At 21.8% G+C, this 27,491-nt stretch overlaps 5 protein-coding genes across 7 annotated transcripts; 4 read left to right on the top strand and 1 right to left on the bottom strand.

Moving 5' to 3' along the window:
• The first annotated feature begins 216 nt into the window (after positions 1 to 216).
• On the top strand, positions 217 to 1,337 carry LOC551882 (protein dj-1beta). The gene is made up of 4 exons (XM_006563060.3): positions 217 to 444; positions 664 to 822; positions 886 to 1,075; positions 1,160 to 1,337. The coding sequence occupies exons 1-4, from the start codon at positions 247 to 249 to the stop codon at positions 1,279 to 1,281; spliced, it is 669 nt and encodes a 222-aa protein (XP_006563123.1). The 5' UTR covers positions 217 to 246; the 3' UTR covers positions 1,282 to 1,337.
• Positions 1,338 to 1,528: 191 nt separating this feature from the next.
• LOC102655994 (hybrid signal transduction histidine kinase M) lies at positions 1,529 to 4,102 on the top strand. The gene is made up of 2 exons (XM_026445107.1): positions 1,529 to 1,690; positions 1,823 to 4,102. The coding sequence occupies exons 1-2, from the start codon at positions 1,658 to 1,660 to the stop codon at positions 4,010 to 4,012; spliced, it is 2,223 nt and encodes a 740-aa protein (XP_026300892.1). The 5' UTR covers positions 1,529 to 1,657; the 3' UTR covers positions 4,013 to 4,102.
• A 4,062-nt stretch (positions 4,103 to 8,164) lies between these two features.
• Positions 8,165 to 19,265, top strand: LOC412074 (probable cation-transporting ATPase 13A3). 3 transcript variants are annotated; one of them, XM_026444974.1, is made up of 19 exons: positions 8,165 to 8,250; positions 8,609 to 8,720; positions 11,851 to 11,961; positions 13,201 to 13,268; positions 13,350 to 13,517; positions 13,735 to 13,805; positions 13,882 to 14,127; positions 14,400 to 14,604; positions 15,075 to 15,273; positions 15,363 to 15,474; positions 15,556 to 15,745; positions 15,834 to 16,034; positions 16,101 to 16,286; positions 16,405 to 16,779; positions 16,866 to 17,007; positions 17,099 to 17,247; positions 17,326 to 17,554; positions 17,640 to 17,721; positions 18,015 to 19,265. In XM_026444974.1, exons 3-19 carry the CDS (start codon positions 11,946 to 11,948, stop codon positions 19,072 to 19,074), a joined length of 3,699 nt encoding a protein of 1,232 aa, XP_026300759.1. In that variant the 5' UTR covers positions 8,165 to 8,250; positions 8,609 to 8,720; positions 11,851 to 11,945; the 3' UTR covers positions 19,075 to 19,265. The 3 variants fall into 3 exon arrangements, with proteins under 3 accessions (XP_026300759.1, XP_026300758.1, XP_026300760.1); XM_026444973.1 differs by lacking the exon at positions 8,165 to 8,250 and having other exon boundaries at positions 8,543 to 8,720; XM_026444975.1 differs by lacking the exons at positions 8,165 to 8,250; positions 11,851 to 11,961 and having other exon boundaries at positions 8,543 to 8,720.
• A 40-nt stretch (positions 19,266 to 19,305) lies between these two features.
• Positions 19,306 to 21,534, bottom strand: LOC726961 (testis-expressed protein 10 homolog). Its single transcript, XM_001122678.5, has 5 exons — positions 21,334 to 21,534; positions 20,081 to 21,260; positions 19,751 to 19,988; positions 19,528 to 19,682; positions 19,306 to 19,434 (listed from the first exon to the last, which is right to left on the bottom strand). Exons 1-5 carry the CDS (start codon positions 21,532 to 21,534, stop codon positions 19,331 to 19,333), a joined length of 1,878 nt encoding a protein of 625 aa, XP_001122678.3. The 3' UTR covers positions 19,306 to 19,330.
• A 639-nt stretch (positions 21,535 to 22,173) lies between these two features.
• On the top strand, positions 22,174 to 27,040 carry LOC726867 (ATP-binding cassette sub-family B member 6, mitochondrial). The gene is made up of 11 exons (XM_001122583.5): positions 22,174 to 22,519; positions 23,349 to 23,688; positions 23,778 to 23,977; positions 24,130 to 24,292; positions 24,504 to 24,712; positions 24,798 to 24,944; positions 25,096 to 25,319; positions 25,416 to 25,696; positions 25,791 to 25,891; positions 26,018 to 26,519; positions 26,591 to 27,040. The coding sequence occupies exons 2-11, from the start codon at positions 23,380 to 23,382 to the stop codon at positions 26,975 to 26,977; spliced, it is 2,523 nt and encodes an 840-aa protein (XP_001122583.4). The 5' UTR covers positions 22,174 to 22,519; positions 23,349 to 23,379; the 3' UTR covers positions 26,978 to 27,040.
• Positions 27,041 to 27,491: the final 451 nt, after the last annotated feature.

Below are 27,491 nucleotides of genomic sequence, written 5' to 3'. Positions count from 1 at the left end.
TTTATAAAACAAAATATTATATATATTTATATAAATTTTGTTATATCAAAATTATTTTTTTATATGAGCTTAATTTTATAATATTTTTTTATTACTTATATGATAGGAAAAACATAAAAAATGAAATATTTATTAAAAAAAATATATATATAATATATATATATATATATTATATATATATATATATTATATATATATCATTCTGTCATTAATCAGCATTTAGCATAAATTATCCCTTCTCTCTTTATGGCATCTATACGTATGTCAGTATTGTGTCGTGTTCTTCCACATTTTGCGCAATCAATTTGCAAAATTCCAATTCTTTTACACTTGAAAGCAAATTATACTGTAGACATGACAAAAAAGACAGCAATTTTATTGATTGCTGATGGCTCGGAAGAAATGGAAGCTGTAATAACGACGGATATTTTACGACGAGCTGGAGTAATATTTTTATTACATATAACCTTAAATTATATATTTATGCTTTATATATAAATATTAAATATACAAATATTTTATTAAATATGGATGAAAATGAAAAAATATATCATAAAAAAACATTTTTTTTCTTAAATATTAATAAATTAAATATTAATTTAATTTATTATGATTATTTTATAATGTAAATTTTATGTAATTTATTTATTTATTTATTTTTAGGTTGATGTTACTGTAGCTGGCCTTACTGAAAATCCATATGTTAACTGCAGTCGTAATGTAAAAATACATGTTGATGCAAAGCTTCAAGATGTAATTAATCAAAAATATGATGTTGTAATATTACCTGGCGGTTTAGATGGTTCAAAAGCTTTTGCATCTGTAAGTAAAATTAATGTTTCTTTTTTTAGAAAACATATATTAATTAGCTTTTGTTTTGAATAGTCTGCAGAAGTAGGAAAATTATTACAACGACAACAAGAAGAAAATAGATTTATTGCTGCTATTTGTGCAGCACCTACTGCATTAAAGGCTCATGGTATTGCAAAAGGAAAACAGATTACATCTTATCCTGCAATGAAGGATCAATTAGTGGATTATTACAAATATTTGGAAAATAAAGTTGTTATTGATGGTATGTATATTTATACATTGAATTTTATTTGTCATTAAAAATATTTTATTTATGTTTATAAATATTTTATTATACATTTTTTAGATAATTTAATTACTAGCAGAGGTCCTGCAACAGCATTTGCTTTTGGATTAGCAATTGCTGAAAAATTAATTGATAAACAAACAGCAGATAATGTAGCACAAGCAATGCTATATGTACAATAAATGAAATGAGTTCTTAAATAAATCAGTCTTTAATTAAATATATTATGTATGATTTATATTGTATATTTAAATTTAATAAATTAATATTATTTAATTATGATTTGATTTTTACCATTTATCAAATTTTTTCTTAAATATATATAAATTAAAAATATTCGCTTGTTGTGTTATATAATTTACCATTTTGATTAAATTCCTTCAAGTCTACCATCTTTAACTACTATGTAGTCAATGATTGTAATATTTGACATTTTACAAATATCGATCTGAAATATATTATTATTTATCGTATAATTTAATTCGTCATATTAATTATAAAAAAAACAAATGTTATATAAAATAAAATATATTAAAATAAAAATTTAATGTTTAAAAAATGTTTGAAAGTGATGATTGGGATCTCGATCAGGTAAATTGAAAACATTTTTTGCAGAAAATTTATATTAAATAAGTATTTATTTTATAATTAAATAAAATATATATTATAATATGTAAATATTTTTATAATAAATTTTTAAATAATTATTTAATATATTTTTAGGATTTCTTGAATGATGTAGATGATAAAATAAATAAGTATTGTTCCCAAAAAGATAATCAAGAAAGTGAACCTAAAAGACGTAAAATAGATATTAATAATGATTCAATTTCATCATCTGTTTTTAATACAGATTATTCGGAACAAAATATCATTAACAAAACTACATTGAAATATAATGAAAATAAAGAATCAAGAAAGAATTTAATTCTTGAGATATTTAATAAAAATTTATCACAAAAAAATATATCAAAAGATATGTTAAATGATCCAAAAAGATCATGTGATAATATTTCACCAAATATCCATATTAATCAAATACATTCCTGTGAAAATAATCAATTACTTAGAAAAGATTTAGTACTTGGAATACTTAAAAATAAAAATATACAGGATAAAATTATAGAAGATAATACCAAAAATTTAAAGTTACAAACAAAAATTAAAGATAATAGTGATAATATTAATGAAAAACTAAAAAATACATCATTAAGTAAAAAAATAAATTGTCAAATCTCTAAAAGTGTACTTGAAAATACCTTAAATAATGATGATTTCAAATTATGCATGTTTGAACATTCAAGAAAACAATTACCTTGTAATATATTACAGAAACAGTTACAAGTTACAACAATTACAGAAACAAATAATATTCAATCTAATAATTCTATAAAAAATTTGCTTGCATATAAAACTCCACAAAATAAAAAGATGACACTAATTAGAAAATTTCCAGGACCAGCTGGTTTATTACCAGATGATTTAGACTCTAATATACTTTGTGTTTCATATTTAAATAGCTTAGAAGAAAATGAAATGTCAAATAAAGAGACTAATACAAATAATTTATCTGAATATTGTTCTCAAAATACAAAAAATTTATTCACAGAAGGTGCTTGGCAATTAATGTTAGATGATTTGCCACAAGATTTTTTGAAAGGTCATAATATTGCCACTGTTAAGAAAATAGCAAATATGAATGGTTTCAATAATACAAAAGTTAAATTTTTAGCAGGAATAATTGAACATATAGATTATAGTCATGATAATCCTCCTATTATTTTAAAAGATTTTACAGACAATATTCGAGGAATCCTTCACAGAGATATACCACTTAAATATCCTGGTTTATTAGAATCTAATGTTGTTGTATTATTACACGATGTAGGTCTTTTAAAAATTTCTGGAACTTTTGTTTCTAATAAATATCAAATTCTAATTTCACCCTCAAGTTTATTAGCAATTTATACTAGTAAAGGTACAATAGAACGTACGCAATATATGAAAACGATTTTTGAAAATATTTTAGATGCAAAGACAAAGACAATAGATTATAAAGAAAAAGTGGATTGTATTTCTACAATAGAATTAGAGCCATTAAAAAATAATATTCATTTAATTTCAAAAAAAAATACAGAACTAATAAATTTCAAAGAGAATATAGAAAATAATAATAAAACAGATTCCAATTTTTCTAATTTAAATTTGAATGAAACAAACGAAGATATAGATAAATCAATGAATTTTGATAGTGATATATTTTTTTCAATTTCTTCCAATAATATTGTAGATTCACAAAATCAAAAGAATTTTAATAATTCGAGGTTTAAAAATGTAAAACATATGAAAAAAGAAACTAAACAACAAAAATCTAAACAATCATTTACAAAAGAAGAGGAAAATTTACAAAATGATGATAAACAAAGAGCTGAATATTTATTAAAAAATTTAAAAAAATGTTCTCCAGATATAAATGAAAAAAAATGTCTCTCTGATAATTCCAAGATTTTACAAATAAATGCTGAGCATTTATCATCAAAAAATATTTATTCTGAAGAAATTGAGCCTAAAATATTAAATAATATATCTTTTGAAAAAATAAACGTTGATAAATGTTTTGAAAAAACTATTTCTCCATCTTGTCAGAAAAAAGTGAAAAATAAACAAGAAAAGAATATAACTTCTGTACGAACTAAATTATTGCAGTTTCAAAATATAGATGTATTATCCCCAGAAAATTCTGCAATTTCATCAGGTATAAAAGAAAAATTTAAAAATCTTCCACAAAAAAAATCATCAGAAATTTTAAATTCTATGCATAAACTTGACGATAACGAAAATGATTCTGATGATGAAATGTTATCTCAATTAGATATGAATATTATTTTCAGCAATTATAGTAATAAAATATAAAATAGATACTTTTGATATGATATTATTAGAAAATTCAATTATCCGCTGAAAATTACGGATAATAATAGATCATATTTTTATATCGAAAAATTTGAAAAAGATCTCTATTTATATACATTTATATTAAATATTATGTTAAATATCATTTCAGAAATATCAATATATATGTAAATATTTATTATATATTTTTGTATAGAATATAAATAAAAAAGTAAATATATTTTTTACTTGAATCAACGCATTGAAATGTAAGAAATTCCTGTAATATTTTAATAATATTAATTTATTATTAATATTTCCAAAAATATTTGATCTTTCCCGAATTTATTAGGTAAATTATTATTGTTCAACAAAAAATTGGACAAGATTAATTCGTCAAATATGAAATATTAAATATTCGAGACAACTATTATATATTTTAAGATTATTCATGATATATTTATTTTCAGATAAACATCATTATATCGAGCTAAATAATAATTTTGAAAAAAAGATTCTCAAAGTTCTCTTTTTTGCTATTGAATATGATTAAAATTTTTTATTATAAACGGTAATCATTAATTTTAATTTAAAAAATAGTTTACAATACCAATTTAGAATAGATTAAAGATGTATTTTATGACATATTAAATAATTAAATATTTTTTTAATAAATCTATTTAATTTTTTTTTTTAAATAAGGAATTGTATAAATTATCTAAAAAATAGTAAACGAAATTTGAAAATAATTTATACTATTACTATTGAATCAAGAGTACTTGAAGATATATACCTATATTAGCAATGATCTCAATTTTGCTGACATTAGCCTGAATATCAGCCCTCGCCAATCATAAGCGTAGAATCGATCTAGAATCTTTATAAATGAGATCTTTACAATGTAATCCATATATACGCTAATGGAGATCTATTGGATCAACCTTGATATGCCCTGATTATCCGATGGTACATCTAGGCATATGATCGTGTGATTATGAAGTGTAATTTTGTCACATTAGTTACATGAGATAGATATCTGCATTAAAATAAAATTATACATTACATGCTAAAAATATGCAAATGAAAGTAATTTAAGATCATTCACTAGTCAAATCAAGAAATAATGCAGAAGTTTAATCTCATGATAAGAAAAATTATCATGATGACAAATATGGAAAAAAATAATTTCAGAATTGATATTATCTATATTTTGAATAGATGATGAACAAGTTTTTTTCTTTTTTTCTCACAAAATTTTAAATTATCAAAAATATTGAATAAATTTTATTCTAATTTTTTTTAGTGTTAAATAAAAATTTTTATTTATCATTAATTATAATTAATAGATATTATTAAAAATATTACAAATTTTTTATTAATAATTTAAATTTATATGAATAAAATTTTTCTATAAATATATTTTATTATTATTTTATTATATTATAATCCATGTATATTTTCTTTCAATCAATTTATAATAGAAGAACTTTAATCTCATCTTCTGTGTTATAAAAAATTCCATCCAATTATATAAGTTTATACATAAATAAGCATATATACATAATCACAAAACTTTGAAATTATAATCGAATTTATAATCTTGTTTTATAATTATCGTAAGTATCGAGTAATAATTGCAATAGTAATTTTCCAAAAATATAATTATAATATTTAAAAATATTATTTTCTTTTTTGTCATAATATTGTCTTTTTTGTAATAATATACGAATAATATTTATTTTAATTATTTTATATATATTATATATATTATTTTAATTATTTTATATTTTAATAGAGCTTCGTTTAAAAAAAATATGCAAACATTATTAATTCGAATTTATTCGCATTGTTATATTTCCTCCAAATATAAATTACACCGTATATAAATGTAAAGAACTTTCGATAAACTCGAATAATTAAGTGAATATGAAATAATTATATTATAAAGGTATGCAATACGAACAATAAAATTGATACTTGTAGCAAAAAATATCTATTTTTTTTTTAGAAAAAATTAAAAATCAAAACATTATTATAATTGATTATTGATTGATTGATTCTATAAATTTTTACATTTGAAATTATAATATATAAAAATATAATTTAATTTTTCGAAATATTTTTTCCATTTCGTTTTTTCGAATAATAAATAAATTTTTTTATAAATTTAAATGTAATCAAAGTTTATTATTAATATCTATAATATATTATACCTATTATATTCATTAACAAGAATTAACTATATTATAATAAACAATTATTTATTATTCTTTTTCTCGCAATTTTTACAAACTATTGTTAATTTTAAATCTCATGATTAATATTTTTTGAGATTGACAACTGATAAGATATTGTGATAAATAACAGAAGGACATGTTAGACTGTGTGTCTCGAGATAAATGATGATCACGTTGAGAATTCTTTACTGATAGCCGCAATATATAACAATGTTATCGGACATTTTCATGATATTTAATTTTCGCGCATCTTTTTATCAGAAATATCGTTTCACAATAAATATATTTCAGACTTATAGTATATTTGTATTTTATTATATCTATTTTATAAATCGAAAATAATCCTATCAGTAAGTGAAATTCAATCATGATATGCCAAAGCGAATTCCAAAAATTTTTAAAACTGAAAAACGATAAAACATAAACGATAACAAATTAAAGTTTCTTTTTAGTCTAGACTAAAGTTTGCACAAATATTTTGAGTATTCACTTATGTTAATTTTGAATTTAGTATTATTGTTATTTGAATAATTTATCTTTTCCCGTCACATATAGAGATAATTCGACCTTATTCTCATTATTGTTCGTAATATTGTATTAATCACTGTTAAATCGTCATTAATTAACCACAAAAAGAAATATTAATCAGAAAAAAACTTGAGTTATAGTAACAAAATAAATTCAATGAATAATAAAGAATAAAGTTGGATATTTAAATATTAAAATTAAATCAAATCTATTATGTATTGTTGAAATAAATTAATATAAATCATAATTATGCATGAAAAGAAAAAAAGTAAAATGTGCGATATAAGAAAAGATAAGAAAATATATTGACATTCAATAATATCGTTTAAAGAATGATTTGAATAAAAAAATATTATTTTAAATTCATTAACATTTAAATTTAAATAAAGACAAGTTAAATTATTTAAAAAAAAAAATTTAATTAAAAAAATTAAAAAAAAATTCTCAAAATAGTATGAAATAATTAGGTAACAAATAATTATTTTCGATGAATTATGTAAGAGTGATTCATATTCTTTGTTTTATCAAATAAAATCTCTTCACAAAAATAAAAAAAGAATAAGTTTTGTAATAAAATGAATGTATCACTCGTATTGAAAAAAAAAAAAACGTGAAATAATCGCGTTACACGTGAACAACTACGCGAAATTTTCATTAACAGATAGATGTTAACATACTTATTTGAATGCTTGTCAATGTATTGCAGAAATTTGTAATTTAGAAGTATCATCATAATTTATATTCTACCTAGAACATTGCGAAACTAGAAATTAAACAATAGATTTCAAAAACAAGTCTTTTACAATTATATAATCTAAATATATTTTTTCTTTTAATAAATAAACTTTTGTTTATTATTCTAATTTTTCCTTTCCCATTATAAATTAATTATTTCGACAGATTATTTGACATGAAGATATGATAATAAAAATAATTATAATATTAATATTATTAAAATAAATAAATAAATAATTGCTCATTATTATATTTTCAGAATATGTATGTAAGTAAGAGAAATTTCCTTATCGAATATGGTATTATGTATTACGTTTGAAATATCTGACTGATTGAATTTTCATAACATAATTGACGTCCGATAATTGACATGAAGCGATATCGCGGAAAGAATAAAACAATTTATATGTTCGCTTTTCAATAATCAAATAATTACACTTAATTATTTATGGAATTACATATATATATGTGTGTGTTATATATACATATACATATATATATATATATATATATATATATATATATAGTTCAATTGATTTTTTTTTCGATTCTTTTTTTTTTTAATCATGTTTTATTACAAATTGAAAATTGAATTTAAAATATTGCATTTTGCATTTTGCAAAAAAATATATATATATCAATAAGTTGTAACGCGGGAAAAGTGAGCGATAGGTAGACAGAGAGGGGATAATTTCGTACAACAGAGTACAGGAGAGATATAGAATGGCACAGTATAGTCGAGTGCGTGGCGCGAAACAGGTAGTGGTGCATTTGTTGAAATGATAGGTCACTTCGATTGGTTAAGTCTATTTAGAATTTCACGATACAACAGAGAAAACATTTAATGGAAGTTTCATGTTTCCAATCGGTCCTTGCTGATTGCGTATTATCGATTTTCAATTCGATCACGATCGACCTTCTCATAAAGAGACCTGCCTATCCCGACATTTTCGATTTTTATTTCGATTTTTCTTTATGTCATATTCCATAAATTAATAATTATCGTAAATTTTTTATTTTTATCGATAATCTCGATTATCGAATAATATAATTAAAAATATACTTAAATACTACTTAAATCTTTTTTTTCTTTACGTTTTATATGAAAATATAATAGTAGTGAAAATCCTACGAATAAAAATTCATTTGGAATGCACGGATCCGTGCACACGCCTTGGACTACGTCCCCGTGAAGATAAAGGGATCGAAGAAAAAGGCTAAATATTTGAGTAAGTGATATTGCTTGAATTTCAAATATTTTATATATAATATTCATTTTTATTTCAGTATAAATATAACAATCAATATAATTATCAATAGAAATTAAAATTAACGATAATTACTTCTTTCACTGTAATGAATTGAAAGTAAGAGCTGTTTTTAGTTTATACTTATTTATCGGTAAATGTTTAACTTGAAAAATATAAGATAAAATATGTAATTAAATGAATATTTTAACGAAAATATTTCTACTACATTTTGTAAATTATAAATTATAAATTATACTTTTTATTTATTTCTTTCTTTTTTTTTTCGTTTTTCAATTTTTTTCAATTTTATCTTTAAAATAAGATTCCTAATTGATTTCAAATAAAATGATAATTTTTTCATCATTTATTTTAATTATCGATAAATAAAGCAAACTACCAACCATAGTGAAAGTAATTTAAATCAGTGCAAAAAAAAAAAAAAAAGGAAAAAAGTAGTTTTTAAAATATATTATCCTTGCTTTAAATATATAATTAATTCTCTAATCTATTTTAACCTAATTTTTTTCTCTCTCTATCTTTACTTTTGATCCTTGTCTTGATATTTCTGCACAGATCACTGATCCTTACGAAAGAACAAGTTACCAGCAATCCAAAGTTGCAGATTTATTATGCAATGAGTTGTACCTAAAAGTATAGAAGCACGAGTTGAATTTCAAATGACATTGACATAACATATATTTAGGAGTCTCTGGTAACACATATTTCACAACAAAATGAATATGGCAATAAAATTGAAAATGTTCAAAGAATTAAGTAAAATATGCGCGCAATATATCTACGTATATAAAAATTAATTAAACGCTTGTTTTTTATCTTAATATTTATTGATAAATCTAAAAGTAAATTTTATCATTTATTTTAGATATCATTTAAAAATATTTCAATGGAAATATATAATTTATCTAAAATATATGTTTATTTAATTTATTTATTATAATTTTTTAATTTTTTAATTTATTATAATTTTATTTAATCTAGTATAGTTATATATTATATATTATCATCTACAGTATTAATATAAATTGAAATTAGAATGACTGAAATTAAATTTCTTTGATAAAATCTAAAAATGTTTTATCCTTTCATATTGTAATTTTTTAAATTTGCGAATCACATATTTTTAAAAATTTAATATACTATTATATATATATAATTTTGTGTTTTTTTTTTCAATCATAAATTTTATAACACGTAAAAAATTCTATTTATAGATATATAAATTTCATTATTTTTTTTAAAAAGCTTTAGGAGAAATATATCCCAATAATATTGACCCAATAAATACCACCGACCAATGCTGGTTTTCACTTCTCATCAGATTAACATTTTTTTTCAATATAACATATTATATTTATTTGTGAAAACAAGCGTTGGTCGGTTTTGTAAGTTGATCTGTACTGGGTCTCTCCTTTATATATTTTACGATATTTTATACAATAGAATAATAAAAAAAAAAAAAAAAATAAGTGAGAAATATTTAATTAATACAAATAAATCTATTTTTATAGAGAAAAGAATTTTAATTTAAAAATTTATATTATTATTTATCATTTGTATACATCTAAATCAGCACTTTTATTCTGATGAGTTTACTTAATTTATATTCAAATTCGCGCTATAAAAACAAAAACATAAATCAATTCTTTTTATCACCAAAAATCATATTCAAAAAATTCGAAAAATATTATAACAACGTGCATCGTCAGAATTTTTTTCTTTCATAAACGAATATAATATAATACTGCTTCTTCAATGTGTAACATATAATAAATAAACAATTCAATTATCTAAAAATACTTTAGTCGATATAATTATCGTAAAGCAACACTCAGGTAGCTTGAATCCTGTTTTATCTTATTCTTCAACCGGTTTATACTAGAAAAAATATCGAAAAAAAAAATATATATATATACATGCACGTCCACGATGTAGATTTCCAATTGCAATTTGATTTCTGATATCATAAATCCTTGAAAAATCATTGAAAGGAAAAGTTCTATTCGATATAATGATTGTGAAATTTATTCTAGGAATATAGCTCGATGTTTGATATAAATTATATCGTAGTTGATCAAACGATCTACGATAAAAAAAAGTTTTGCAAGGTCTGCGAAGATCAGAAATAAGAAAATGAAAGGTTACAAGATTCAGTATGTTTAGGATTTTAGCTTATGAAGAGAAAGTTTACTTGATGAATTTGCTTGTTATCCTTAGGTAAATGTCAATCAAAAGAAAATAAATCTTGAGAATTTTGTACACAAAAATGAAGTATACTACTTGTTCCTTTTTCGAAATTTCTTTTAGCTCATTAATGTTTCCTTTTAATTTTCTTTTTAATCGTAAATGATTATAAATATAAACTGTAATGAATAAATAATTATGAATAATATATAAATTCATTCTTGAAATGGATTTATAATCATTTTTTTAGAGATAAATTGTAAATAATAATGGAAAAAATTCTTTTTTGTATTTCCTTGAAATTTTTTATTTTACAAATCAATATTAATAATAATAATAAATATAATAAAAAAACATTTCATTATCAAGGATAGAAAATTATCTAGAAGATGAAATAATTTAATTGTTCGATATAAGCGAGCATCGATTATTTTATTGATTGTTGTTGAGCGCTCTATTTGACTGTATTTTTTAATTGAAAATTTGAATAAGATCGTATATGTAGATTAGTGAGTACACGTGGCTGATCATAATTTCGCCACTTGACTCGCCAACAACTTATTGTGTCGTAATTCAAGTGCACGGTCACTGTAATCAGTGTCGAACTACCTATTTGAGTTTGTCCTGACCTTGTATCTTCTTTCACGAAATAGTCCTATTAGTATTTTTTTCCTACGCTGTTTAATTCATTGCAAGAAATATGAACACCTCTTCTCATATGCATAATTTTTTTTTAAAATAAAACATTTAAATTAGATGTTTTTGCATTTTTTTTTTTGTTATTTTATATAAATGAAGCAATAAAAAATAAAATATAAATTTGTTTTATAAAATAAAGAATTTTAATTTTAATTCATTTAAGATTTTTCTTTAATTTTCATATACAAATTTCATATTTTATTCCTAGCATCGACAAACGGAAATTTTCAAGTGACGGCGTCTCAAGTTTAAGAAAAAAACTTGAGGATTCGAAAGAATCACCATTACGAAAAGTTTAAAGTTATGACAACATCCAATGGTGAGTCAAAGAATAACAAAAAGCATTTTTCAACTGATATTTAATATTTTAAACTACTGTCGTTATATTATTTTGATTTTCCATCATTTAATTTTACATATAAAAAGATTGAATTTAGAGAAAAATTCAATAATATATAATATTATTCTTTAATTTAATTGAACAAATTTAAATTGTGTAATGTATCAAACAAAAAGAAAAATATCAAATAATTATACTTTCAATTATTTATCTTATCGAGATATTAAAATTTATCTTAATATTTTATGGATACATAATTAATTCATAATGTTAACAATCGAGATATACGACTTAGAATTCAAATATGGATGCCTGAAAAATTGTTATTTTTTTACATATATTAGTATAACAGGAACTATTCTTTCTCATTCTTTTTCAATTATGGTTGATGACAATTTCGATAAATATGTAAATATTCTTTTCATTTAAAATTTAATCGTGATTTAAACGAACACTATTTATCGTTATTTAATCTTACAATATTTACTAACGAATTATCATTTCTAACAGCTAAATATGTTCTCTGAGTGATTTGTGACCAATTTTGATTCATTACACGATAAAGTAAAAAAATCTACATTTCAATAGCTTACTTAAATTTAAGAAAGAATATTAGTATTTTTATAATGAATAATGTCATTGGTATTGATTGATATGGTATTGATATTGATATTATTAAATAATAAAAAGATAAGCGATTAAAAGTGATTAAAGTAATGCACTGATAAAATATACAATAAATTTTTAAATACTTTTTGTTTAACATAACATTTCATATCAGATATATATATAGATAATATATATATATTATAATATATAGATAATATATAGATATAGATCATTAATAATTCATATTATGTAATTAAAGAAAAATATTTAATAATATATTCACGTAAATATTATAAAATGGATCAATAAAAATTCTTATTTTCAATATTTCTCAAACTAAAAATAAAAAGATTTTTAAATCTTTTAAATTAATCTTTTCTAAAAAAAAATTATGATATCTGTTTTGATTTTATGTTAATTTTTTTTTGAATAACTAAATTGAATAACTTTTACATGAAAAATTTTTCTGTTACTTTCTCTTACTATTGGATATGCTTTACTAAATATTAATGTTTTATATAGTTTGATATTTAAATGGAATAAGATATAAAAGAAATTTTAAAAAAATATTTGAACTTAAATTTTATTTTTATAATTTCTTTTATTTAGGGATAAAAAATGACCAAACATCATCAGTACAATGGCAAAAAATTCATACTGGTCAAGATGAAGATATGGTAAGTATAATAAAAATAATTCTATAATTTGTATAATTTCATTTTAATATTTTAACTAAATTAAATTAATATTACTTTTAGCGAGTTTATGGATTTAAAAAGAGCAAGTTAAAAAGTATTCTGATTTATGTTTCTTATATATTAACCCTTGGCTGGGTCAGATTATTCTTCCATTGGTATCCCCAATTACATCTTTATGCTACCCATAAAAAGTGTGCTTTAAGTTCTGCCACAAAATTACTCATAACTGTAAGAATTCTAAAGAAATTTCTCATTAATTAATTGTTTAAAGATTTATCATTTTAAAAAGTTCAGTTTCTTGAAATATATTTATCAATAATTTTTGTAATTTTATCTTTATATTTATTAAAATATTTGTAAAGTGTAAATTTATCAAATTAATAAAATTAACATTGATTAATAAATTAATTAATAAATTCAATTAATATATAATATGGTTTTATAGGATAATTATCAAGGAAAATATAAATCATATTTTGTAAAAGATATAAAAACTATTTCAGTGAAAAATATCAGGTCAGTTTTGAATTCTATATATCAATTTACTCTTTATAGATTCATATTTTATTTTATTCCTTTTTTTTTTTATTAGTTTGGAGAATAATGATAAACATCTCATCGAAGAAATTAAATGTAAAAAATTAAAAATTAATTTAGAAAATGGCACACAATGCGAGTTGTATGAATACAAAGCATTTTGGTGTAAGAAACAATGTTATATCTGGGATATTACACAGAATAAATTCTCGAGATTGGTAGGTTTAGACAAGTATACACTATGCTCGGATCTTAATCTTAGTAGCAATCATGGACTCTCTAAAGAAGAACAATGCCTTAGGTAATGATAAGATAAAAATCTAACGAATAATAATTTCTGTTTCGTACTTCTAAGAAACTGGCCACTCGAAATAATTAAATAATTATTCAAACAGTGATTAGTGTTCAACTGATTTTATCTCAGTAAAATATATAATTTTATCGATCATAAATTCTTCTCTAATATTTAATCTAACAAATTCATTAATTTCGAAGATTATTATTATTTTATTTTTAGATTATTCGAAATTAATGATTATATTATCTTTTCTCTGTTTTTTTTTTTTTTTGTAGACGAATTGTATATGGAAACAATGAAATCGTCGTTCCTGTGCAAAGCATAGGCGTATTACTTTTGTTAGAAGTTTTAAATCCATTTTACATTTTTCAAGTTTTCACTCTCTGTGTATGGTTTGCAGAAGGCTATTTGTACTATACTGCAGCGATCATATGTATGTCATTGTTTGGAATTATAAGTTCTATAATACAAACTCGTAAGGTAAAAATATTATTTGATATTCTGTGTCAACGTTTCGAGCCAGGTTTTATTTAAATACATCCCAATATTATAATAAAAAACAATTACAATTACAATTATTACAATAAAAATTTTTTTAAAATATTATTTTAAAATATCAAAATATTGCTTCTACAAAGTCTAAATAACTATTGAAAATCTATAAAATAAAAGTTATTTTATGAAATCATGTTTTACTAGATAAAAGTTTAATGTTAACATGTGAACAATTACAGAAAACTGAAGGACGTTATTCACTTTCTAATTCTTACAACCTCGCTATATTTGTTCTATAACATATACCAGAACAAGGTAGTCTTCTCTTAGACAATTTACTAGAATTTCTATCTATTGTAAGTATTTAAATGCCCAAGGCTCAAAGCGTGAATACAATTCTTCAATTTCTTTTCTTTGAAATCTGTATTCACATTAAAATGGAAAATATTTTGCAGAATCAAATTAATCTTCGTGGTACAGTGGCATCAACAGAAACTGTCCGCGTGTATAGAAATTCTAAGGTAGTAGAAAATATACCCAGTAGTGATTTGGTACCGGGTGATATCATAGAATTACCCAAACATCAAGCTATTGTTGTTTGTGATGCAGTATTATTAACAGGACAATGCATTTTAAACGAATCAATGCTAACTGGTACAATTGAACAACAATTAGATTTTATTGTATATTTTTATATATATTTATTCGTATTTTTTTTTTTTTTATTGAATATATAATTTTAGGAGAATCTGTACCGGTGACGAAAACTCCATTGCCATCTCGTCACATTTTGTATGATTCTAAAGAATGTTCCCATCATACGATGTATAGTGGTACTACTATTATCCAAACTAGGTACAATTATATTTGAAAATATAATTGTATAATTGCTGACAGACGTTAAGAATTCTAAATTATTAATGTTTTCGTTGTTAGAAGTTATGGCGATCATCCAGTTCTAGCTCGAGTTATCCGAACAGGATTTCATACCAATAAAGGTTCTTTAGTTGCAGCCATTTTGTACCCACCCCCGGCAGATTTTAAGTTTGATCAAGATTCTTACAAATTTATTGGCATATTAGCATTTATTGCAATATGCGGTTTCATCTATACTATTGTGACCAAAGTGCGTTTTATATTAATAATTTAATAATTTAATGTAAATAAAATATTATTATATAAATATTAAAATATATTTCCTGTTTTTTTTCTAGGTTTCCAGGGGAATTACAGCCGGAGATATAGCGATAAAAGCCTTGGATATAATAACAATAGTAATTCCACCGGCATTACCAGCTGCAATGACGGTGGGAAAATTATATGCTCAAGTACGACTAAAACGAGCGCAAATATATTGTATTAACAATAGAGTTATTAACGTATCTGGTAGCATAAATTGCGTATGTTTCGATAAGGTAAGAATATATATATAATTCATATATCTAACAATATTATATTTTTTTGTCTATACATTATTATAGACTGGTACTCTAACAGAAGATGGTTTGGATATGTGGGGTATTGTACCTTGCACAAACGGGATTCTTGGTGAATCAGAAAGAATTATTCCTAAATTAAATGATCATCCTCTTTTTGAAGGAATGTTAGTTTGTCATAGTTTAACATTAATTGATGGTGAACTCTGTGGCGATCCTTTAGATGTTAAGGTAGATTTTTTTTTTTAGATTTTTTAAACTTTAATATCATTATGTGTTAAATTGAAAAAAAGTTTTTTAAAATTTAAAAAAAGAAAAAAAAAAAGTAACTATTTATTCTTTACTTTAGATGTTTGAAAGTACCGGATGGATATTAGAAGAGATTGATAATGAACATTCGCATAAATATGATTTCATAGCATCTACAATTTTAAAACCACCGAAAAACAATAATTTTACGCAAAATATGAATGAAATATCAGAAATCGGAATAGTACAACAATATCAATTTTCAAGTTCTCTTCAAAGAATGTCTGTAATAATACGCGTTTTAGGTTCAGATACATATAAAGCCTACACAAAAGGATCACCTGAAATAATATTTAGTTTAAGTAAACCCGAAACTATCCCGAAAGATATAATGATCTGTTTAAAATATTACACGGAACAAGGTTATCGAGTAATAGCTATGGGACGAACAGAATTACCCGAAAATAGTAATAAAGTAAAAATGATAATTTTAATATTTATTTTATGAATTTTTATTTATATGAATATTAATTTTTAATAACATTTTCTTTGCTTTTATAGATAATGAAATTACCTCGGGATGCAGTTGAACAGAATCTCGAATTCCTAGGTTTAGTTATTATGGAAAACAGGTTAAAAATACCAACTATACCAGTTATTAAAGAGTTAAGAACGGCTGACATACATGTTTTGATGATTACAGGTAATTAGAGTTTAGCAACTGTGTGCTAAAACACATTTACCGGAAAATTATTAGTTAGATAAAATAATTTATCTACTTTTCACAATTGCAGGAGATAATATTCAAACTGCAGTAAGTGTTGCAAAAGAATGTGGTATTTTATCAATGCAAGAATTTGTGATAGATGTAACTGTAGTTACGGAGGAAAATAAATTACAACCTGAAATTTATTTTAATGCTCAAGAAATGTCGCCAAAATTGGTAATCTTCAATTCCTTTAAAAATTAAAAAATTTAATATTTTAGAATGATAAAAACTATGATTATTTTATTTTTTCAGAATCTTCATGATAAAAAATTCAATATATCAGAATTTAAAGATATAGAAAGAAATATAAACAGTATTAATTATCGTTTCGCATTGACAGGCCAGTCATGGCAATTATTGCGTGAACATTATCCGGATATTGTGCCAAAAATTTGTGTCCGTGGTGCAATATTTGCACGAATGACAAGCGATCAAAAGCAACAATTAGTTCTGGAATTGATGCAACTCGGTTATTATGTAGGTATGGATCAATATTTGATATTTACTATACATTAATCTTATTATTCCGTCAATATTTATTTCAAAATATTTCGTAAATATTATAGCAATGTGTGGAGATGGTGCTAATGATTGCGGTGCTTTGAGAGCTGCACATGCGGGTATATCTTTATCCGAAGCAGAATCTAGGTACTAAAGAATATTATTTCTTTATTTTTGTATAATATAATATAACAACTTCTCATTTAATTTTCATTTTTTTTTTTTATAAATTTATCGTATAATTTTTGTATCATAAATTTCTAAAAATTAAATTTATTTATATCTTCACTTTATTTTTAAATTATAGAAAGTTCCTGAAAAAAATAATTTTCTATTTAAAAAGAATTAATTAAATTTTTATTGATATTGATATTCTATTTAATTATTTTTAATGTTTCAGTATTCTAATTAAATATTAAATATAAATATATAATTTTTAGTGTCGCCAGTCCTTTCACATCCAAAATACCGGATATAACCTGCGTTCCAAAGGTGATAAAGGAAGGCCGCGCTGCTCTGGTTACATCATTTGGAATATTCAAATTTATGGTCACTTATTCTTTGACAGAATTTTTATCCGTCATTATTCTTTACTCTATTGATTCAAATTTGACAGATTTAGAGTTTCTCTTTATCGATATTTGTCTCATCGTTAACTTTGCTTCTTTTTTTGGAAAAACTCAAGCATATGAAAAGCAATTAGTAAAAAAACCTCCTATGACTAGTCTATTAAGTTTTACATCGATTTTTTCTTTGTCTATACATATGTTGATAATGACAATTTTTCAAAGTATCGCTTATCATATGGTACGCACTTTTCCATGGTTTACGCCATTTATTTATGACGAAAAAATTGGATACATGTGTTATGAAAACTATTCAGTTTATTGTGTTTCTATGTTTCAATACATAACAATGGCTATAATATTTTCACGTGGAAAACCATATCGCAAAGAAATTTATACAAATATTGCATTCACGTTTTCCATAATTATGTTAACCATTATTTGTATCTATATCACAATTTATCCTGCAAATTGGATAGTAAATTTACTTCAGCTACTTGTACCTCCTATGTTTGATTGGAGAATTATTATTTTAGTACTCGCTTTTACGAACTTTGTAATTTGTCTTCTCGTTGAATCATTTGTCATAGAATATTTAATTGAGAGAAAATTGAAATCGAAATTTTATAAACCTGAGAAGTCTAAAAAAGAATATTTAAGAATAGAACATGAATTAAAGCATGATTTAAATTGGCCGATACTTAGTAAAGAATTACCAATGTTACCATTAACACCAAGTGTAGAAAATATTATTAATGTAGCATATACAGAAGAGCAACTTTATGTTAATAAAACAAAAAAGAATTTAAAAAGCAATAATTTCCACGAAACAATAGAATCATCTAAAAAAAATAATAGCTTATATGCATTTGACAATTATACATATGTAGATGATGAAATACCACAAAATACAAATATGATAACTAGATTTTAAATCTTGCTTTAGAAATATATTTTGAATTATAAATTTTCAATAATAATATATTTATATGAAATATTTTTGAAATTCAAAATAATTACATCCAAAATAACATTTACATATATACGTAATTATTGTACGTTTTTATATGTATAATAATTATATAAGTATGTAATACAATGATATTCAATAATTTATTAACATCATAAAATAAATTGTTTTTTCATAAAAAATTTTAATACAATATACGTAAAATGTATTTATTTTTTGCTCAATAGAAAATTTGAGTATTCATGAAATAAAACAAATTACATATCATGAGACGAGATTTTTTGTCATCTTTAGATCCAATGATTTCAATTTTTTTAGCATTTTCTGTAATATATAATAATAAAAATAATTGCATTATTCATAAATTTGTACAATTATAAATATATTTTTATAAATGTTTTTTATCAATATATTTACCTATAATATCTTTATAATTTATTACAAGTTCATTCTGAATCCAATCTCTATAACGAAGCACAATCTTATTTATTATTTGTATTGTATTTTCATGTATTTTTGATTTTAACAAAAAATTTGGTAAAGTTGAGATAAATTTTTTAAATGCATTTTCCCTACAATATAAATATTATTGTAAAAAGATAAAAAAAAAAAGACAGAATAAAATTACAATATCAATTACCTGTGCAATTCATGTAAAGTATGATCTAACATTATGTCACTAATGACAGAAAATAATTGTAATTGTATTTCTTTTTTAAATTGATTACAACATATATTTACAATTAATTGTAAGGTTTTACTCAAATCAAAATGATTTTTATACCAAATTTTACTTGCTTTTAAAAATAATATTCTTAAAAGTTTAATCAATTGTGGTAATGCAACATTATTTGTATCAGACCAATTTTCAAGTTTCTCTGGATAAAAGAATAATTAATATATTAATATTGTTTAATTATTACTTAGTTAATTACTTAATAATCTCAAAAATTAATTTTATTACATTTACCATTTAAATATTTAATAACATATATACAATAATTTTTATTTAATTTAGGCATAATTTTATCATCTCTTTGTATGGATGTAAACCATACATAAATTTGACAAATTCCTAAGTTATATCCTAAACAAACATCATACGATTCATCCATAGAAAAATCTTGCTGACGTTTCTTATTTCTTAATGAAGAAAGAAAATTTCCAACTGCATTTAATTTATTGTATGGAAATTTCAAAAATAAATTTTTCATATAAGAATTCTCAAAATTATTTTTAAACCAAAATTTCATATTTACATCACATTCTGTATGCAAAATATCTATACACTCAATTATTAATTGTATTATTTCTACTATACTTTTTAATAATTCTAATGCCTCTGTAGAAATTAAAAGTGTAGAATTCTCTACATTTTTATCATTTGGACATACTTCAATCCAACTCTCAAGTATAAGTGGCATTAATAATTCTACATGTTTCATAAGTTTATCTGCATTCAAACTGTTATCAATATTATTTTGTTCCAAATTGTTAAATTTCTCAAAATCAATTTCATAATTTTGAATATTTGTTTTCATATAAATAGGAACATATCTAATATTTTTATTCACATTTATAACTTTTATATTTTCATCTAAATTAATAGTCTGTTGAAATTTAAAGTAAGTAACAATAGAATTAAACATAGTAGCAAGTCTCTCCAATACTTTTATCCGCCACTTAATATTAGTATTCTTGGAATTTAAAGTTGTTACTAATTGTCTTCCAGGTTTCATTTCTGTGTGTAATTTAGAAATCATATCTAAAAAATTTGGCAATATTTTGTAACTATTTCTTGCCAAAATATTATTACAATTTTGTACAAGTACATCCAAAAAAAGTAAAGCATCTTCTTTAATATGAGAATCTATATGTGTCATAGCACATCTTAAATAAGAAATCAATATATCACAATATGGATTAAGCTGATCATTAGAAATTGGACCAAGAATTAAACTCAAAACTTTCAAAGAATTATGTCTTATATCTTTCTCTTTATCAAGAGATAAAGCACAAATGCCTTGCAAGAGAGATCCAAATTGTGAATTTAATAATTTTATAGTATGTCCTGATAAAATTTCTTTTAATTCCTTTATAGCATCTTGTCGAACTGTTGAATTATGATGTTGTAAACGTAATAACAAATCCTAAAAAAAATATTTAATTATCAATCAATTTAATCAATTTTAGAAAAAAGAAAAAATTACAAATATACAATACCTTGACATTGAGTTTTCTTTTACTAAGTATTTCCATTTCATCATGTTGTTTAAATTGTTCTCGTATTAAAATTTTTTTAATTTTAAATGATGTATCTGTAACATTTAATCCTTTTGGTAGATGTTTTGTCTTCGTTATTTTTAATTTTATTTTTGCCTTTTCAGATTTTAGACGTTTTAAATGTTTATGATTCTTGCCCATACTTATTAAATTATAATTATAATGATTATATAAATAATATAATATATTTCTATTAAATTTACGTTAAAAAAAACGTGTCATGTATCTTTATTTTAATTTTAGGTTATAATACTAATAGTTATAATATTAATTTATTAATTTTTATAGATATTAATTTTTTTTAATATAAAATGATATTATATAAAAATATATATAGATTTTATTATTTATTTTTTAATATGTAGTAATTCAATTAAAAATATCACATAAGATGGAAAATATACTATTTTTAAAATGGCAAGTAATATATATAATTTATCACTTCATATAATTTCATATTTCATGTTTTGAAATACTAATAATTGTAATAAAATCAATAAATTGAAAAATCAGATCAAATTTTTTCTTTTATTCTAAAAATGAATTTAGACTTTGATGAAATAATTCTTTTTAATAATAATAATAAAAATAATTTATATAAGTATTTTTTATCAATCTAAATTACATATATTTTTATCAGTTTTTGATTCAAATCTAGTTATATTAAAATATAAATTTCAAAATATATATAAAATTTTATGATACAATATATATCTATTATTTATTAGATCTTATTTATGATGACAATCTGAATTGTATCTCATTCATGATTGTATACCCACGAGGTATAGACAACAGACAAGTAGTCATGTGTTTTCATGCATAATAATCTAAAGTGGTATATAAACGTGTATTTCTTTACTCTGACGTCGGTAACAATGCAAATTTCTTTTATCTATTTAGAGACAGTAATCTGCAAATGTCTGTAAGAAAGATTTTTAGATAATAAAATCAATATTTTATATACATATAACAGTATTACTGTAAACTTTTTCATTAATCTCTATAACTATATTACGTTAAATTAATTTAAAAATATTTGCACATTTGGTTTTTCAAATAATTAATTCGATTCTATAGATTTGTATATCATGACATAGCAGATTTCTTCTAAAAAAAAAAAAAAGGTAATTAATTTAATTTTTCAATATTTATCGTTAAAATTTTGCAATAATAATAACATAATCATTAATTTTTTTCTTATAAAAAAATGTTACATTTTCTCTTCTTATCATATATCAATATCATGTAATGTTAATAATATAAATAAATTTATAATTTTTAAAGAAACTAAATTTTTTATTTGAAATTATATTATTTTTATCTATGATATATTTTTCTAATATTTAATATTTTTAAATCTATCAATATTAATTTTTTTATGTATATTTATATATATATATTTTTATTTAAAAATAATAAATAATTCCAATAAAAATAAAAATTTTCAAAATTAAAGATTAATTTATAAATATTCTTCATATTTTTTTATAAAATTTCAATTTATTTTAATGAATTTTATATTTCATTATAATAAATATTTATATTTTATATAATGAAATTTGGATATTTTTAATCAATAGTGCAATAACACTTATATAATCATATAAATTATAAAATGTAAATCATATATTATGATAAAATATTTTTGTAATTTTTTAAATGTTTTTTAAATATGTACAAGTTTACATGTACAAATAATAATCAATAATAAAATAAAATAAATTGTTATTTTATATAAATGTATTATTATAATATATAATATATATATATATATATATATATATATATATATATATATATTATATAGTTTTTTAGATATTTTAATTGACAAATGACTTAAAATTACTTTTTATTTTATTGAATATTTAATTATATTGACATAAAAAAAATAATATCACTAATAATATAATCAATAAAGAAATACACAAAAAATTTTATTTTTATGATTTTTTAGAAGTATATTAAAATTTTGGACAATTAAAGATGAATACAACAATGTCTTATTGTCCTCCAAATATTACTTTCACTGATATTTGGATAGACCATGGAATGTCCAAATGTTTTATGGATACTATCAGTATCACTATTATTTCATCATATTTATTAATTTTTGGAACAATTCAACTTTGGATATATCAAAAATATGGAACAGAAACTGCTACAACTTTATTGCCTAAAAATAAATTGTATATTGTGCAAAAATTCTTTCTTTATTTTGTTCCAATACTGAGTATAATAAGAATAATTTTACAAGGAACAATTTTAAATGACACTAAAATATATGGTTATATGGTAAGAGATTTTCTTTAATTTTTATGCATAATAATGTTTTGAGATTAATATTTTTAATTTTAGAATATAAATTATTTCAATTTTTTTAGATACTTACAACAGTATTAACATTAATTGTATATCCATATTCAATATATATATTAAAAATTGAAAGACATAAATTATTACCAAGTGTGCCACCAAGAGGACATGGTCTTGTATTATTAGGCTTTTGGACTTTGGCATTTGTTTCAGAAAATCTTGTGTTTGTTAATATTGGAAAACTTGAATGGTGGTTTCATTTAAATACGTAAGTTTTATAATAATATATTTTCTTTATATATATAATATAATTATATATGTATTTCCACATTAATGGAACATTACATGTTTTTACAATCTACATGTATTACAATTTATATTTGGTGGAATATCTTTTATATATATATGTGCTATTTACAGATTAACAGATCAGATTGAGATGGCATTATTCATTCTACGATATGTTAGCAATCTTATCATTTTTGCTTTAGGCCTCAAAGCTCCAGGAATAACTGGTAATACAGATCCTGAATATCATACTCTAAATAATGGTCCAGCTTTACAGTCGAGATATTATCAAGGTGTAAGTCATTGAAATATAATATTATTATAATTGAATATTTTTTAATTAAAAAAAGATCTTATAATTATTGCTGAAATGAAATTGTAGAAAAGAAAAATTTTTTATATTAATATATAAATAATTTGAAAAATAAAAAATTTACTTTTATTGATTTATTAATTAAATTTTATTTTATATAAAATTACATTTTAATATAATATAATATTTTTAGCGATCTGAGGATACTAGCTCTACATGGAAGAATGTGTGGCATAAGATAAAAATTTTAACACCATTTTTATGGCCAAAACCTTTCATACTTCAATTACGTGTTATTTTTTGTTTTGGATTACTTATATCAGGACGTTTAATTAATTTGTATGTCCCAATTTACAATAAAAAAATTGTAGATAGCATTTCAGAAGCTCCTGAGTTATTTAGGTATACAAAACTTATATTAAAATAATAAAAAAAAAGAAAAGAGAAAAAAAATATTATTGTATAATATATTTAATTTTTATAATAGGTGGGATTTTATATTAATATATGTAGCATTTAAATTCTTGCAAGGTGGTGGTACAGGTGGTATGGGATTATTAAATAATCTTAGATCATTTCTATGGATTCGCATACAACAGTATACAACTCGTGAAATAGAAGTAGAATTATTTAGGTAAACTATATTTTTCTTCTTTTTATTTTTATAAAATTTGAAAACTTAAATTTCAAGTTTTATTTAAATAATTAAATATGTAATAATATTTATTATTTAAATTTAAATATATAATAATATTTAAATTTTCTTTTTACAAATATATTTTCAGACACTTACATAGTTTAAGTTTACGTTGGCATCTTGGGAGAAAAACTGGAGAAGTTTTAAAAGTTATGGATCGTGGTACAGATTCTGTAAACAATCTTCTCAATTATATTTTGTTTTCAATTGTTCCAACAATCATTGATATTATTGTAGCCGTTGCATTTTTTATTGTTGCTTTTAATAAATGGTTTGGCTTAATTGTATTTCTAACTATGAGTCTTTATATAGGTAAATATTATAATTAATTCTTTTTGATATTAAAATCATAACAAATTTTTTTTCTATTCAATTTTAATATTTATATGTAATTTTTATTTGTATCAGCTGCTACAATTATAGTTACTGAATGGCGTACTAAGTTCCAGAGACGTATGAATTTAGCAGATAATGCTCAAAAAGCACGAAGTGTTGATAGTTTACTTAATTTTGAAACGGTTAAATATTATGGAGCAGAATCATATGAAGTTGATAGTTATAGGAAAGCAATATTGGAATTCCAAATTGCAGAATGGAAGTCAATGATAACATTAAATATTTTAAATACTTTACAAAACATAATTGTTTGTAGTGGTTTACTTACTGGTTCTTTACTTTGTTTACATATGGTTAGTTCTAATAAAATTAAAACATTTTAATTTTTTAATATTTAACAATTGTTATTATTATATTATATATATATATATATAAAATTGATTATAGGTTGTAACCAAGCAAGGTTTAACCATTGGTGATTATGTTTTATTTGCAAGTTATATTATTCAACTTTATGTACCATTAAATTGGTTTGGAACATATTACCGGTAAGGATATTATAATTTAATAAATAATATAAATTTTTATTTATTTTAATTATTATATTATTATATCATTTATTCTATCTAAAAATAATTTTATTTATAAATATAAATATTTTTTTATTTTTACAGTGCTATACAAAAAAACTTTGTTGACATGGAAAATATGTTTGATCTTTTAAGAGAAGAACAAGAAGTTATCAATGCTCCAGGCGCTGGTCCATTAATAATAAAACGTGGTCAAGTAGAATTTGCAAATGTGACATTTAATTATACATCCGAGAAAATTATATTAAAAAATATTAGTTTCATTGTACCAGCAGGAAAAACTGTTGCATTGGTTGGACCATCTGGATCTGGAAAATCTACTATTGTACGATTATTATTTAGATTTTATGATGTAGAACAAGGTGCAATTTTAATTGATGGTCAAAATATTAAAACTGTTACTCAAGATTCTTTAAGACGATCTATAGGTGTAGTACCTCAAGATACAGTATTATTTAATAATACAATAAAATATAATATTCAATATGGTCGTATCGAAGCTATAGATGCGGACATAATATCAGCAGCTAGAAATGCCGATATTCACGAAAAAATTCTTTCATTTCCAAATGGTTATGAAACACAGGTGAAGATTCAATAATGAAATTGTTTTTAATCTTCTGATTTTTCATATTTATTCCATTTGATTATATATAGGTTGGTGAAAGAGGTCTTCGTTTAAGTGGTGGAGAAAAACAACGTGTTGCTATTGCACGAACAATATTGAAGGAACCAGCGATTGTACTTTTAGATGAAGCAACAAGTGCACTTGATACACAAACAGAACGCAACATTCAAGCAGCTTTAAGTAGAGTTTGTGCAAATCGAACAACTATTATCATAGCACACAGATTATCCACGATAATACATGCTGATGAAATACTTGTTTTAAAAGATGGAGAAATCATAGAAAGAGGAAAACATGAAGAATTAATTTCTTATAATGGAATGTACCATTCCATGTGGCAAGCACAATTGCAAAATGATCAAGAAACAACAAAAGTTTCAAATGATGTTCAAGAAAATGAAGCAACAAAATCTTAATTACATATGACTTATTTGTTAAATTTATTGATTTAAAATATACATGTACCTGTTTATGATAAAGTTATTTGTATAAAATCATTGAGTAAAATCAATGAATAATTTATTAAAATATTGTTATAAATTTGAATAATCATTTCAGTTCAGTCTTTCATCATTTCATCTATTTTAAATTTATACAAAGAATGTGATAGAATAGAATTTACTATATGATATATACTTATTACTGATAAAGAGTAGATATTATTAATAATATTATTAATAAAATGATGTAATTTTAGATAAGTGTTCCTGAGATAAAATAAAAGAAAAATTTACTTTTAAAGATAATAAATAAAATATAAATTAATGTCTATGTTATTTGACTTACAAATTAATATATTTTATTTATTATTAATTTTAAATAAAAGTTTTTAATCAACTGTTTATAATTGTATAATATCATTTATTATATCAAAAATAAACAATTAAAATTTAATAGTTATAATTTTTTTATACAATGTTTATAATATAG

Source organism: Apis mellifera, linkage group LG14 (genome assembly GCF_003254395.2).
Source record: "Apis mellifera strain DH4 linkage group LG14, Amel_HAv3.1, whole genome shotgun sequence".
Taxonomy (NCBI): domain Eukaryota; kingdom Metazoa; phylum Arthropoda; class Insecta; order Hymenoptera; family Apidae; genus Apis; species Apis mellifera.
This window is presented reverse-complemented; position numbering and strand designations above follow the sequence as displayed.

What these genes read in the sequence shown, in the direction of transcription:
- LOC551882 (XM_006563060.3), top strand. Translation starts at nt 247, where the DNA reads ATGGCATCTATACGTATGTCAGTATTGTGTCGTGTTCTTCCACATTTT. An exon ending in ATATTTTACGACGAGCTGGA is followed by an intron (nt 445 to 663) that starts GTAATATTTTTA and finishes ATTTATTTTTAG; the next exon opens with GTTGATGTTACTGTAGCTGG. An exon ending in AAATAAAGTTGTTATTGATG is followed by an intron (nt 1,076 to 1,159) that starts GTATGTATATTT and finishes TACATTTTTTAG; the next exon opens with ATAATTTAATTACTAGCAGA.
- LOC102655994 (XM_026445107.1), top strand. Translation starts at nt 1,658, where the DNA reads ATGTTTGAAAGTGATGATTGGGATCTCGATCAG. An exon ending in ATGATTGGGATCTCGATCAG is followed by an intron (nt 1,691 to 1,822) that starts GTAAATTGAAAA and finishes ATATATTTTTAG; the next exon opens with GATTTCTTGAATGATGTAGA.
- LOC412074 (XM_026444974.1), top strand. An exon ending in GCGATCCTTTAGATGTTAAG is followed by an intron (nt 16,287 to 16,404) that starts GTAGATTTTTTT and finishes TCTTTACTTTAG; the next exon opens with ATGTTTGAAAGTACCGGATG. An exon ending in GCAACTCGGTTATTATGTAG is followed by an intron (nt 17,555 to 17,639) that starts GTATGGATCAAT and finishes TAAATATTATAG; the next exon opens with CAATGTGTGGAGATGGTGCT.
- LOC726961 (XM_001122678.5), bottom strand. Translation starts at nt 21,534, where the DNA reads ATGGGCAAGAATCATAAACATTTAAAACGTCTAAAATCTGAAAAGGCA. An exon ending in TGTTATTAAATATTTAAATG is followed by an intron (nt 19,989 to 20,080) that starts GTAAATGTAATA and finishes TCTTTTATCCAG; the next exon opens with AGAAACTTGAAAATTGGTCT. An exon ending in AAATTATAAAGATATTATAG is followed by an intron (nt 19,435 to 19,527) that starts GTAAATATATTG and finishes TATATATTACAG; the next exon opens with AAAATGCTAAAAAAATTGAA.
- LOC726867 (XM_001122583.5), top strand. Translation starts at nt 23,380, where the DNA reads ATGAATACAACAATGTCTTATTGTCCTCCAAATATTACTTTCACTGAT. An exon ending in CTAAAATATATGGTTATATG is followed by an intron (nt 23,689 to 23,777) that starts GTAAGAGATTTT and finishes CAATTTTTTTAG; the next exon opens with ATACTTACAACAGTATTAAC. An exon ending in TGGTTTGGAACATATTACCG is followed by an intron (nt 25,892 to 26,017) that starts GTAAGGATATTA and finishes TTATTTTTACAG; the next exon opens with TGCTATACAAAAAAACTTTG.